The 11,700-nt window shown below is 39.1% G+C and overlaps 1 protein-coding gene across 4 annotated transcripts in view; it reads left to right on the plus strand.

Annotated features, from left to right (window-relative positions):
- The window catches only part of SYTL4 (synaptotagmin like 4), a 66,467-nt gene extending 56,467 nt beyond the window's left edge, over positions 1–10,000 (plus strand). For 3 of the 4 annotated variants that reach the window (XM_079124058.1, XM_079124060.1, XM_079124059.1), the window contains exons 14-16: positions 3,250–3,358; positions 5,433–5,532; positions 6,292–6,840. In XM_079124058.1, the coding sequence (XP_078980184.1) occupies positions 3,250–3,358; positions 5,433–5,532; positions 6,292–6,682 (600 nt within the window). In that variant the 3' untranslated portion in view covers positions 6,683–6,840. Of the gene's footprint in view, positions 1–3,249; positions 3,359–5,432; positions 5,533–6,291; positions 6,841–8,352 lie in introns of those variants that run through there. The other variant, XM_079124061.1, reaches the window with a different exon arrangement.
- The last annotated feature ends 1,700 nt before the right edge of the window (positions 10,001–11,700 follow it).

The raw sequence follows: 11,700 nt of genomic DNA on the forward strand, positions 1-11,700 counted from the left end.
ATTTTGGTTCAGAATAAAAATGTACTACTGAAAAAAATATTAAACTTCCATTTTAAGAGGTCACTGAAGTTTACAATATAAAAATTAATAAATTGTGTAGACATTTTATAAACAACAAAAACACTATTCCCATATTACATATCTCCTTTATTTTTTCATATATTTTAGTTGTAGATGGTCCTTTACTTTTATTTATTTATATGTGGTGCTGAGAAGCAAACCCAGTGCCTCACACATACTATGTAAGCACTCTGCCACTGAACCACAACCCCAGTCCTCTCCTTTAATTTAAAACATTCTACACTTATTGTTTTGGATATTTCCTTTTTTTTGCCCTAGCAATCCATTTTCTTCCATTCTATTTTCTCTTGCTGGCCTACCCCTCCCAATTCTTTTGTACCTCTCTCATATACTAAATTTGATGTATTCTGAATATGTGATATATTGATCCAAACTGAGAGAATGACTTACATGCCAAATGCTTTAGATACTTAAGATGGTAGGAAAGCATAACCCCCACAGGTTATGCTCAGCACTGAAGGCCTAGATTAGAGGAACCCAAATGAACACCAGCAGGTGAAAGAGTACCTCTCGTCTGTAGCAGCTCCTGATCTGAAAGCCAAATCATAAAGAGGAGATTCCTTGGCAATTATCAAGAACACAAGCAACAATAGGTGTTGGCGAGGATGTGGGGAAAAAGGTACACTCATACATTGCTGGTGGGGTTGCAAATTAGTGCAGCCACTCTGGAAAGCAGTATGGAGATTCCTCAGAAAGCTTGGAATGGAACCACCATTTGACCCAGCTATCCCACTCCTCGGCCTATACCCAAAGGACTTAAAATCAGCATACTACAGAGATACAGCCATATCAATGTTCATAGCTGCTCAATTCACTATAGCCAGATTGTGGAACCAACCTAGATGCCCTTCAGTTGATGAATGGATAAAGAAACTGTGGTATATATATACAATGGAATATTACTCAGCTATAAAGAATGATAATATTTTGACATTTGCAGGCAAATGGATGAAATTGGAGAACATCATGTTAAGTGAGATAAGCCAATCTCAAAAATCCAAAAGAGGAATGATGTCACTGATAAGTGGATGATGACACTTAATGGGGGGTGGGAGGGGGACAAGAATGGAGGAAGGAGGGACTGTATAGAGGGAAAAGAGAGGTGGGAGGGGTGGGGGGAAGGAAAAAATAACAGAATGAATCAAACAATATTGCCCTATGTAAATTTATGATTTTTAATTAAAAAAAATAAAGAGGAGATTCTTGTAGAAAGAGCCAAGAAGGTAAAACAGTTCTGCCACTCAAAGTCAGAGATGATAGGTTCATCCCAGACATTCATTCATTCACTCAATAAATTCATTCAATATATATTTGTGGAGTATCTACTATGTGCCAGGTACTTTGGCTAAGGGTTGGACAAATTAGTATGAACAAAAATAGACTTGAAGTCTGTCTTCCTGGCATCTAGATTCTAATAGTAGAGACAAATATTAAGAAAAATTCTATAATAAGTATATATTAAAAATTATAGCATATTCAAACCTCATAACAGAGTTCTACCTTGCTCTCAAATGGTTTTAAGCCCTCTTTTATTTTTAATTTTTTTGGCACTGGGGATGGAACCCAGGACCTTGTGCATTCTAGGCAAGTGTTCTGCCACTGGGCTATACTCTCATACCACACGCCCTCTTTAAAAATATATATTTTGTATTTAAAAATCATACAAGTGATATATTTTCATTTTAAAAGACGCTATAGAAGTCAATATAGAGTGAAAAGGAAAAGTCTTCTTTCCTTTCTCCATTCTGCTGCCCTTCCTAGAGGAAACAAATGTTTGTCCAGATCTTTCTGGGTTTTGCTATGTAGTATATAATGATTAAAGCATTATGGATCCAGTCTGCCTGAATTTGAATCCTGGTGCTGCCAATTATTAGATTTGTGACCTTGGGCAAGTTACTTAATCCCTCTGTTCCATAGCCTGTAAAATGGGGATAACAAACTTATTTCCATAGGGACTATATTGAGGATTAAGCAAAATGATTAAAAAAAAAACTTGTAACAGTGTCTGGCACATCATAAGTGCTATAAAAGTGATTATGATAATTATTATTTGCATATGTATATATTCACATGAATATATTTTGATACAAGTGAGTTTTTTCTGTATCTTGCTTTGTTGATTTAATAGTATGTGTTGGATATGTTTACATGTCAGCATTCTTTTTTCTTTAGAATAAAAATGAAACCACAAAATTTGCTTTTTTTTTCACCAATATAAGGTAGACTTTTTGTAGGCGTATGATTAAGTAAATCTTACCTATAACCAAGTTCTAACCTGAAAAAATCATTTTCTATGAAGGTACAAAAACACATAAGCCAAAATAGTTAGTTGTAGCTAGAATCATGCAAGTAATTCCTGTTTTAACCTGTCAGATTGTCACAGGAAGTCCATCTTCAAGATGTTATCCAAAGAAATATTTTCTTTTTGCAGTGGCACTCCACCCAATGTTACTTTTACTTGGGTTATCATAGATAGTTGTCACCTTCAAAGCCTGCATACTTTCTCACGACTGCATGTCATATACCACATGAAGGCATTAAAATCACTCGTCGAACCCTTCCTATATTGATTGATATTTTGATTGTTTCCACTTTGGGGCTATTAATGACCATTCTGGTAGCAAGATTCTTCATCATGGTGTCAATCCTTTTTGAGTTTATATGGCAACTATGCTGGTAGACCTTTTTGAGTATTGGTTATTTTTATTTATTTTTTTGGTACTGGGGATTGAACCCAGGTTCTCTTAAGTACTGAACCCAGGCCTTTGTTTTTACAATTTATTTTGAGGCAAAGTCTCACTAAGTCCTTAGGGCCTCGCTTTGTGCTTGTAATTCTCCTGCCTCAGCCTTCCAAGACACTGGGATTACAGGTGTGCACCACCATGCTCTGCCAGAGTATCAGAATTTGGAAACTGTCTTGCCAAAGTGGTACAATAGTGGGTATTGTAGAAGAGGCTTTGTTGGTTCTTCTGCCTCTCTTCTGGAAGAAACTGCCTTAGAAGCCTGTGGCTGCCATGGCCTAGGGACCCTGGATTATATTCAGAAGTAGAAGGATTCTCTTATACCAGAAAGCTGTTCTTGGGGGATAATTTTAGTATCACCTCAGAGTGAAGTCCCTGCAATTACTGAGAAGTCTGACTTGACCTGTTGGGTTTCCCTGTGTTTCAGATCAGTGGTGAGTCTCCGACTGGTGTGCCTTCATACAAAGGGGAGTTGGTGGTTTCACTGAAATACATCCCAGCCTCCAAACTCCCTGCTGGAGGTGACAGGAAAAAAAGTGAGTTTTCATTGGGTCCCAAATTAACTCTTTATCTTCTGCACAGGATTTGTGCGAGGCTGGTTCTGGCACTGTTGAAGAAGCCATATTAGGATGCTCCTTGGATTTTCTTCCCTAGAAGCTTTTTCTGCATTTTTCAACCAGAAGGGAATGTTTAAGGGTTGGCATTCATTTTTGAAAAATCATTTTTCAGGATTTAAAACTAAGTTGGTCTTGATCCAGCTATGGCAAGTACTAAGAGGGCAAAAGACAGCAAAACCGTAGAGGCTGAGAATGGTGGTTGGAAAGGATAAAGTATGAAAAACAGGCAGTTGAAGGCTGAGGAAGAATTATTCAACTTGCCAAGCACTATGCTAGTGACTACAGATATGTAGATGAATAAGACATAATATTTGCTTTCCCTTGAGGTGGTTAGTTTAGCAAGAAAGATAGTCATGTGCTAAAAGGCATCCAGATACAGAAGTGATGAATTCTGTCTGGTTACATTTAGGAAAGCTTTGAAGAAGAATTAACATTGAAATTAGATCTTCAGATTTTGCCAGGTAGAAGAGGAGGGAGGACAAGGAAATAAGAACATGCTCAGAAGAAGGGATAGCACGATTACAGGTTTTAAAAAATGCCTGGGAAAGTGGGGCTGGGGATGTGGCTCAGTTGGTAGAGTGCTTGTCTTGCAAGCACAAGGCCCTGGGTTCAATCCAAAACCAAACCAAACAAAACAAAACAAAAATGCCTGGGAAATGTGGGGTTGTTTGTGAATGTTGGGGAATGAAACTCTTCATTCAGTGGGGCTGGCGTTATGGTGTGTATTTGTTTATGTGGGATTGGGGCTGGGATTGGAGATGAGCCCCAGTGAAAAGGGCCTTGAATGTAAGTTCAACTTGATTCATTGGCAATGGGAAATCAGAGTTCTTAAAATTATACCTTCAGCAGGGCTAATCTAGAGGATTTGGGGAAATGATGAGGTCCCCAAGGAGGGTGTGCAGAATGACTAGAGATGAGAGTAGCATAGGGAGCAGCAACAGTTTGACAGGACAGGAAGAAATGTCAGTGAGGTAGGGGGTTATCGAGAGAGAAACTTCAAGAGAGAGATTCAGGAAGAAGGGGGCAGGGGTTGTTGATAGTATTAACAATACTGAAATACTACAGGGAGGTCAGACTGGATGAGGACTGAGAGGACACAGCTTGTTGGCATTTCATTGCATTTTCAGCTGATTCATGGAAGCAGAAACCCGATTTCACTAGAAACTAGGCTGAGTGAGGCAAAGAAGTAGAGGTGGTAAATGTGGGCTTTTTCCCCTCCAGGGTGATTGATGGTGAAAGAAAAGAGAGCTATGGAGAATAGCCTGAAAAATAGATAAGGTTGAAGGGAGGTCTTCTTTGAAATTGATTTTTTTAACGAAGAAGAGGTGAAATTAGCATATATTTAGACCAACAGGAGGGGATCAGTGAAGAAAGATATATTAAAGTGGTCATGGGGGTTTAAATTGATTAGTTCTGTGAAGTGAGGATGGGATCAAGAAGTCAAGCAGAGGAATTCCCTTTTTTAAAAAATTTTAATTATTTAATTAATTTCTTTCTTTCTTATTTTGTTTTTTTTTGTTTTTTTTTTTTTTTGTATCAAGTGTGCTCTACCACTGAGTTTGCTAAATTGCCCAGACTTGCCTGGAATTTGTAATCTTCCTGCCTCAGCCTTCTGAGTAGCTAGAATTATAGAAGTACACCACCATACCTAGCTCTTATTTAAATCACTCAGCAAACATCAGGCAACTTTATTTCTCCAAGTTTCAGTTTTCTCATGTATAAAGTGACAATAATAGTGTGTATCTCATAGGATTGCTTTGAGAATTAAATGCTTAAGGCAGTGTCCCTTACATAGCCAGTTTTCAGTGACTGTTTATTGCTATTGGGGTTGTAATTAATTGAGCACCTACTGCTTACAGGCACTGTATAGGTACTGAGAGTACAAGTCAGGCATGGTTCAGTTATTTTATGGATCTTGCTACCTTCAGGACTATGCAGATAAATCTCAAGATAAACCTGGAAGCTTACTTGCTATGTCTAACATCCCTTACAGGTAAAAGTGGGGAAGGAGGAGAGCTCCAGGTATGGATCAAAGAAGCCAAGAACCTGACAGCTGCCAAATCAGGAGGGACTTCAGATAGCTTTGTCAAGGGGTGAGTCCCTGGACCAGCAGCAAACTAACCAGTTTCAAGATAAGAGAGTTAACAGAGGAATCCAATTGAACCTTTCCCTGTGGATGCTCTGCTTGTGTGTTCTACCATCCCCAGGAACAAACTATGTTTCTGAAATTAGGGGATGGAATGACCTCCACCACCACTTTTGCATTGGCCTGAGCTCAATTTGGACTTGGCTGTTGTGCTAATATACAAAGAGGAGGGTGGTAGACAGATAGGTTCTGACTTTTCTCTGATTCATGCTCTTAATTAATCCTAAGAAAGAATCTGTATTCCCTGACTAAATTTGGGGACTCAGGGCTTTGTTTCCCATAATATTTAAGCAATGCTAGCTTTCCCCAAATTATAGATCACTCACTGACTTATTATGCTCTCTAGCAAATCAGTTCAGCTAAGCCAAACCAAACCAATCTAAATCAATAGATATTACTATTGGTTTTATTTACCTTACATAGGAGGAATGGAACCAAATATTTAAAACTCATTTTTGGTAGAGCATAGACAAAGCCTGATTAACAATATATTCATTTTCTCTCCAAGTTAAAGGAATTAAATCAGGGGAAGTATCTGGTGGGAAGAGTAGGAACTCTACTTTAGCAGATTCAAAGGAGGGGTGTGTGCACTGGGATCTGGTTGTTGACTCATCTTACTGGGCTAGGCCTATGGTAGGGGAAAGGGGAATTTAGACACATACTGCCAGCTTTGAGTAGGTGTTGATTATTCCCTACCCTTTGCCAGATACCTCCTTCCTACGAGGAACAAGGACAGTAAGCGTAAAACTCCTGTGATGAAGAAGACTCTGAATCCCCACTACAACCATACATTTGTCTACCATGGTGTGAGACTGGAAGATCTACAACACATGTGCCTGGAACTTACTGTGTGGGACCGGGAGCCCCTTGCCAGCAATGATTTCCTGGGAGGTGTCAGACTAGGTGTTGGCACTGGTGAGATTCTTCTTCCCATCTTCAGTTGCCTTAAAGGCCTTTTGTCTATTTCACTCAGGGCAACTCCCACCTCCAGAAACATAAAGCTTCTCTATGACAGGACTTGTCTTCTTTCCTTTCAGGTAATATTCAACAAATATTTGTTGAGTACCTTCTATGTGCCAGGCCTAGAGCAAGGCTGAGTTCATTGATATTAAGTGTACAGATAATTGTGACCCTGACAGCCATGAACTCTATCATCTTCACTCACACACACACAATCTACAAACCTATCTACATACCTGTACGTATAACACTATCATCTTCTATCCTAACATAATGAATGAAGGTTCTCACTTGTAAAGGCTAATCTCTCTGTGTTTTGTACCACCCTCTCCCCTTCTCACTGACCTCACTTCTTTAATCTCCATCTGTCCCATATGATCAGTTTCATTCTCCCTACTTATTGGAGGTGAATACAGATATGTTCTGGTGTTTCTAAATCTTATTAAATAAAAAATAAACCTTCTCTTGACCACACATCCCCCAATTTCTTAAAAAGAATGGTCTCCACTTCCTCACCTTTCCTTTGTTCTCATGTCCAAGTATTGTTCTCATCTCACTAGAATTTTTAGCACTATTTAACATAGCTGATCACTCCCTTTTTCCTGAAATACTTCTATTGATATTATACTCTTTGATTCCCTTTTACCCAGCTGCTTACTTCTCAGTTTTCTTTGTGGATTCCTCATTCTATACTCAAAATCTAAATGTTAGTATTTCTTGGGGCTTAGTCTCAGGTCTTCTTTTCTCTCTCCACAATCTGTGTTCCCATGGCCTTAAATATTATTTTTATATTTAATAACTAACATAAGGCATCTAGAGTGATGTTTTACACATATAAGCTAGTTCACGTCAGTCTCCTGGTTAAAATCCTTCAGTGACTTGTTATATTTAGAAAACAAGAGAAGTTTGTACCAAGCCTACAGGCCCTGGCATAATATGGATCCTCTCTTCTTTCTGATCCTTCTCATATCACTCTCCTGCTTGCTCACTGTGATCCAGCCATGATGATTTAGTTCTTTTCTTTAAATATACCAAACTCATTCCCACTTCAGAACTTTTGGAATTATTGTTCCTTCTGTCTGGCAAGACTAGCTCCTTCTCATCCTTTAGGTCCTAACTCACATGTCTCCTTCTCAGTGAGTCCCTCAAACCATTCCTTCTATAGTAAGTCCTGATCCAGACACTCTAAATCCCCCTGTTGATTTACTTCATAATGTTATCCTCACTATCTCATTAATTAATTTCCTTGTTTTATTTTCTTTCTTATTCAAATTAAAGCTGCCTGAAGCCAGGGGTAGTTTTCAACTTTTTTCATCATTGTATCTCCAGAGCCTAGAAGAATACCTGGCACATAGTAGGTATTCAGTAAATATTTACTGAAAGAATGAATGAACAAAAGAATAGGAATTACGCCATATAATTCTAACTTTAGGCTGGCTAGAATCTACAGCTAGAGAAAAAGCTGTTGAGTTGTTAAGAAATTTAAATCAATTTGGTAATAATATAATGACAGTAGCTCTGGCATGGGTGGCAGACTTCAGAACTCTGTAACATCCTCTGAATAAGAAGTCTCTAGTGACCATGTGGTATTTGTAGTACTATCTCACCAACCCAGAATCTCCTGATAGTCTCAGGAGCATAGAAAACTCTGAGCAGGATCAACAGGGAACACTTCCCAGATTGCTGTCCCCATCAGCCCACCTTCATAGCACACTGTCGTTGGAGCAGCTACCCTTGCTGTATAACTCACCATTGATGGGTCAAGCAGTGGGGTCCCTGGTCAGCATTCTCTGGTGTTTCTCCTCAGGGATCAGTAATGGGGAAGTGGTGGACTGGATGGACTCGACTGGGGAAGAAGTGAGCCTGTGGCAGAAGATGCGACAATACCCAGGGTCTTGGGCTGAAGGGACTCTGCAACTCCGTTCCTCAATGGCCAAGCAGAAGCTGGGTTTATGAATTCCTGTCCTTCTACAGGTCCAGCCCTGGCCATGGCAAATCAGAGGAAGTAACAAAACTAAGAGCAAAGATTTCTAATTTAATATGTGTATGTTAGATGTGTATGTACAAGCACTATTTCTGAAACTTTCATTACACTAGCTAGAGTGATGTGGCCTTGTTCCCCTTTTAAAAGCAGGCTCAAGAGAAAGGGCCTCTTTGAAATGTTTTTATTTGTGCACAGTGTAGTATATTTTCAGATTCTTCCTTGCATAATTATGAGGTTTAATTAACTTAAAAATCTTTTAAAACAACTCTCTACCTTCTTTTTTAATATCTTTGTTCCTATTTCTCCAGGAAGTCCTGGCTACCTTTGCCATTAGTTTCAGTCTGTAGTTCAAAGTGTGCCTGATCTGAGGTTAAGACTCTGGGAAACAGTGTTGGGTCACTAAAGAGGGGAATATCAGGAGAGGTAAATAGTTCTTCTCCTTCTCTCTAATTTACACTTTTAATTCATGTTCTATCTGGAAAATTTATCTTTTCTTGTTTTTAAGTAGTTTTCACCTTGCTTGGGTATATGGTTTTCTTTGAAATGCTAAGAAAACTCCCCAGTTCCTTCCAGTTCTAGATGCCTTTACTGGACCTTTGGGAAAATCTTATAATGGAGTTGGTTTAGAAAAGCACTTTAATTAGATAATGGCCTTTTGATGGAGTCATGAACATGCCCAGCGAGACCTTCTGGCTGATTCCAGAGGACCTGAGTGACTGAGGGTAAAGTGTTTCACAGCCCGTGCTGATGTCTCTGCATTTTAAACTGATAATGGCAGTTAATTGAGAGAGAACGAACTCCTCATTTCTCTAATAAAAGATGAGACATCTTCACTCTCATGTACCACATCTTTCTCAGTGTTTGTGTCTGGGATGTGTTGCCATGCAGACTATGGACTACATACCTCTGTGTCAGTCAGAAGAGCCAAAGAATGTCTAAATGGCACAGTGCTTCCCCAGGCTGGGGATTGTTAGTGCTCCAAGAGAATGTGGATAGATAATCTCCCAGTTATTCTGACCTCCTACCTGATATGGTTTCAGCTCTAATTTCTTTCTATTGTTTCCTCAACTTGACCTGCATGTAACATGGGTGTGGTGGTGTTGAGGCTTTTTGAAGAGGGTTCTAGTAAACTAACTCATTTTCTGATACTCTTCCAAACTGACCTTTTATTCATGTGAGTGTATTCCATACAAAGTTGTGTGTAGAAGGGAGTCTATACCAGAAAAGAAATACCTTTCAGTAGAGGCAGTTGCTAGCTGATGTTTCTATGAGGCCACTGGATTGAGGGCAGGTATGGTAGTTTCTATTGTATGTGTGAACTAAATTGAGGAATGTTTTAAAAGATTTGTTTGGTGTGCATTGATACTGTAATGGAAAGCATAACTTGGGATCCTGGGCTGTAACTTGTTCTTTTGTTTTCCACTGCTGACATGAATATGTGCTTCAATAAAGCTTTCTTGTCAGATGTTTTCATTTGTTAGTTCTGTGGAAGCCATTGTCTATGATATACTGACTTAACTGTTATTCATTTTACATATGGCCTAAAGGGTAAGAACCAGAGTGACAAATGCCTTTCCCTAATTATCCTGTGCTGATTTGAAGAAAATTTGCCTTTCTTTACATTGCTGCCTGATACCTTTTCTGAGTTTGAATCCTGTGTCCTGTATGTTTGGTATCTAAGGAGAGAACTGAGAATCCATCTTAAAAGTGGCACCACTTTTCTCTTTCTCAGGTACCAAGGGAAGTCCATCTTTTGCTTTATAGATACTCCCTTGTTGGGGGGGATATTCACATAGGAGGTGAGGGAAGACATTCCCTGCTATAAGCACTTCTTTCTGTATTCTTTCATTTTTCTGGGAATTGGGGACTTCTTCCTCTACTTCTACTACCATCATTTAGTTTTGAGAGATAAATAACACAGATGCTAAGTAACCCATCTCTGAAATTAGTTGCTGGGTTTGTGGGTAGAGCCCAAGTGATTCTTGATCTCTTGTCCAAAAGGTTGTTAATATTTATCAAATGCCTTTTGTGTACAAGGCTTTATATATTGATCTTTCCAATATACTTTATGCAGTAGGAATCTTCCCTTCCTACAGGAAACTTGAGTCCTTATAACAGAGTACAGATTTGAATCAAGGTCTGATTCTACTGAAGCATGTGAGAATGGTATGTGTGTTATGGGAAGAAAAAGAGGAAGGGATGACTCATCTCTTCTAAAATATCTTAGAGAAGTGCGTTTAATTACAAAGTAGAAAAACCAGAATGTTTGGGTTATTACTTAGCTTTGTAACTATAGCTTGCTTGTGTGTTGTGTGTGTGTGTGTGTATGTGTGTGTGAGATAGAGAAAGAGAAACTGAGAGTGTGTGTGTGCACATACATGTGTAACTGTGTGTATGTGGGGCCAGAGAGGTTCAGAGAGAGAAAGAGAGATATGTATATATCAGGGTCTTGCTAGTCCCTTTGGGTCTGGCTGTGGGGCTGATTCTGCTCCAGTCTCTTTTCCCTGCTTTAGGAGTTGGGATTTCTCTAGTCATAATCTACAAAGGAGGTTATAGTAAAACTAGTTAAAAAAAGCAAGATTGACTTTGCTACTCAAAATGAAATAAAAGCTCTTAAGTTGTTTTAAGCTAGAGGAACATTTACATGGAAGAATCAGGTCCAGGTGGGAACTCTGTTCAGGAGGTAATGCGCCCCCTCTGTTATCTGTTGGGTCTTTGGCTTGCAGCCTGTCCTGACTTGCCACTTGGAGTATTAGTGATAAAGACAAGGAAGGGCATTTATCTTTCCCAGTGTGCCATCTTTGCCTTTGGAACCACAGACCTTGTCTAACCAGAAATTTCCCACATGAACTCATTGTATTTTGCCTTCCGCCCATAACTTGCCCTTGGCCTTTCAAAGTTTCTGTATTCCCCTGGAGGGAAGATGGAAGAGGAATTTTTTTTTCCAAATTTGATCATTTCTTCCATGTTCCATTCCACCCAGAAGCTGCCTAACATTTTATTTTGCATTTTGAAAATGAGATTTCCACTATACCCCCAGTGGAAATAGCTTCTGTCTGACTCACTACTAACCCCATATGTTCTGGACTCATGATTTATGTCCCATCACTACTTTAAAGAGTGAATTTTCTTGGGTGGTGAGACTTTCATTTCCCTCTTTCCTCCAGGGAT

This window comes from Sciurus vulgaris, assembly GCF_902686455.1.
Source record: "Sciurus vulgaris genome assembly, chromosome: X".
Classification (NCBI taxonomy): Eukaryota; Metazoa; Chordata; class Mammalia; order Rodentia; family Sciuridae; genus Sciurus; species Sciurus vulgaris.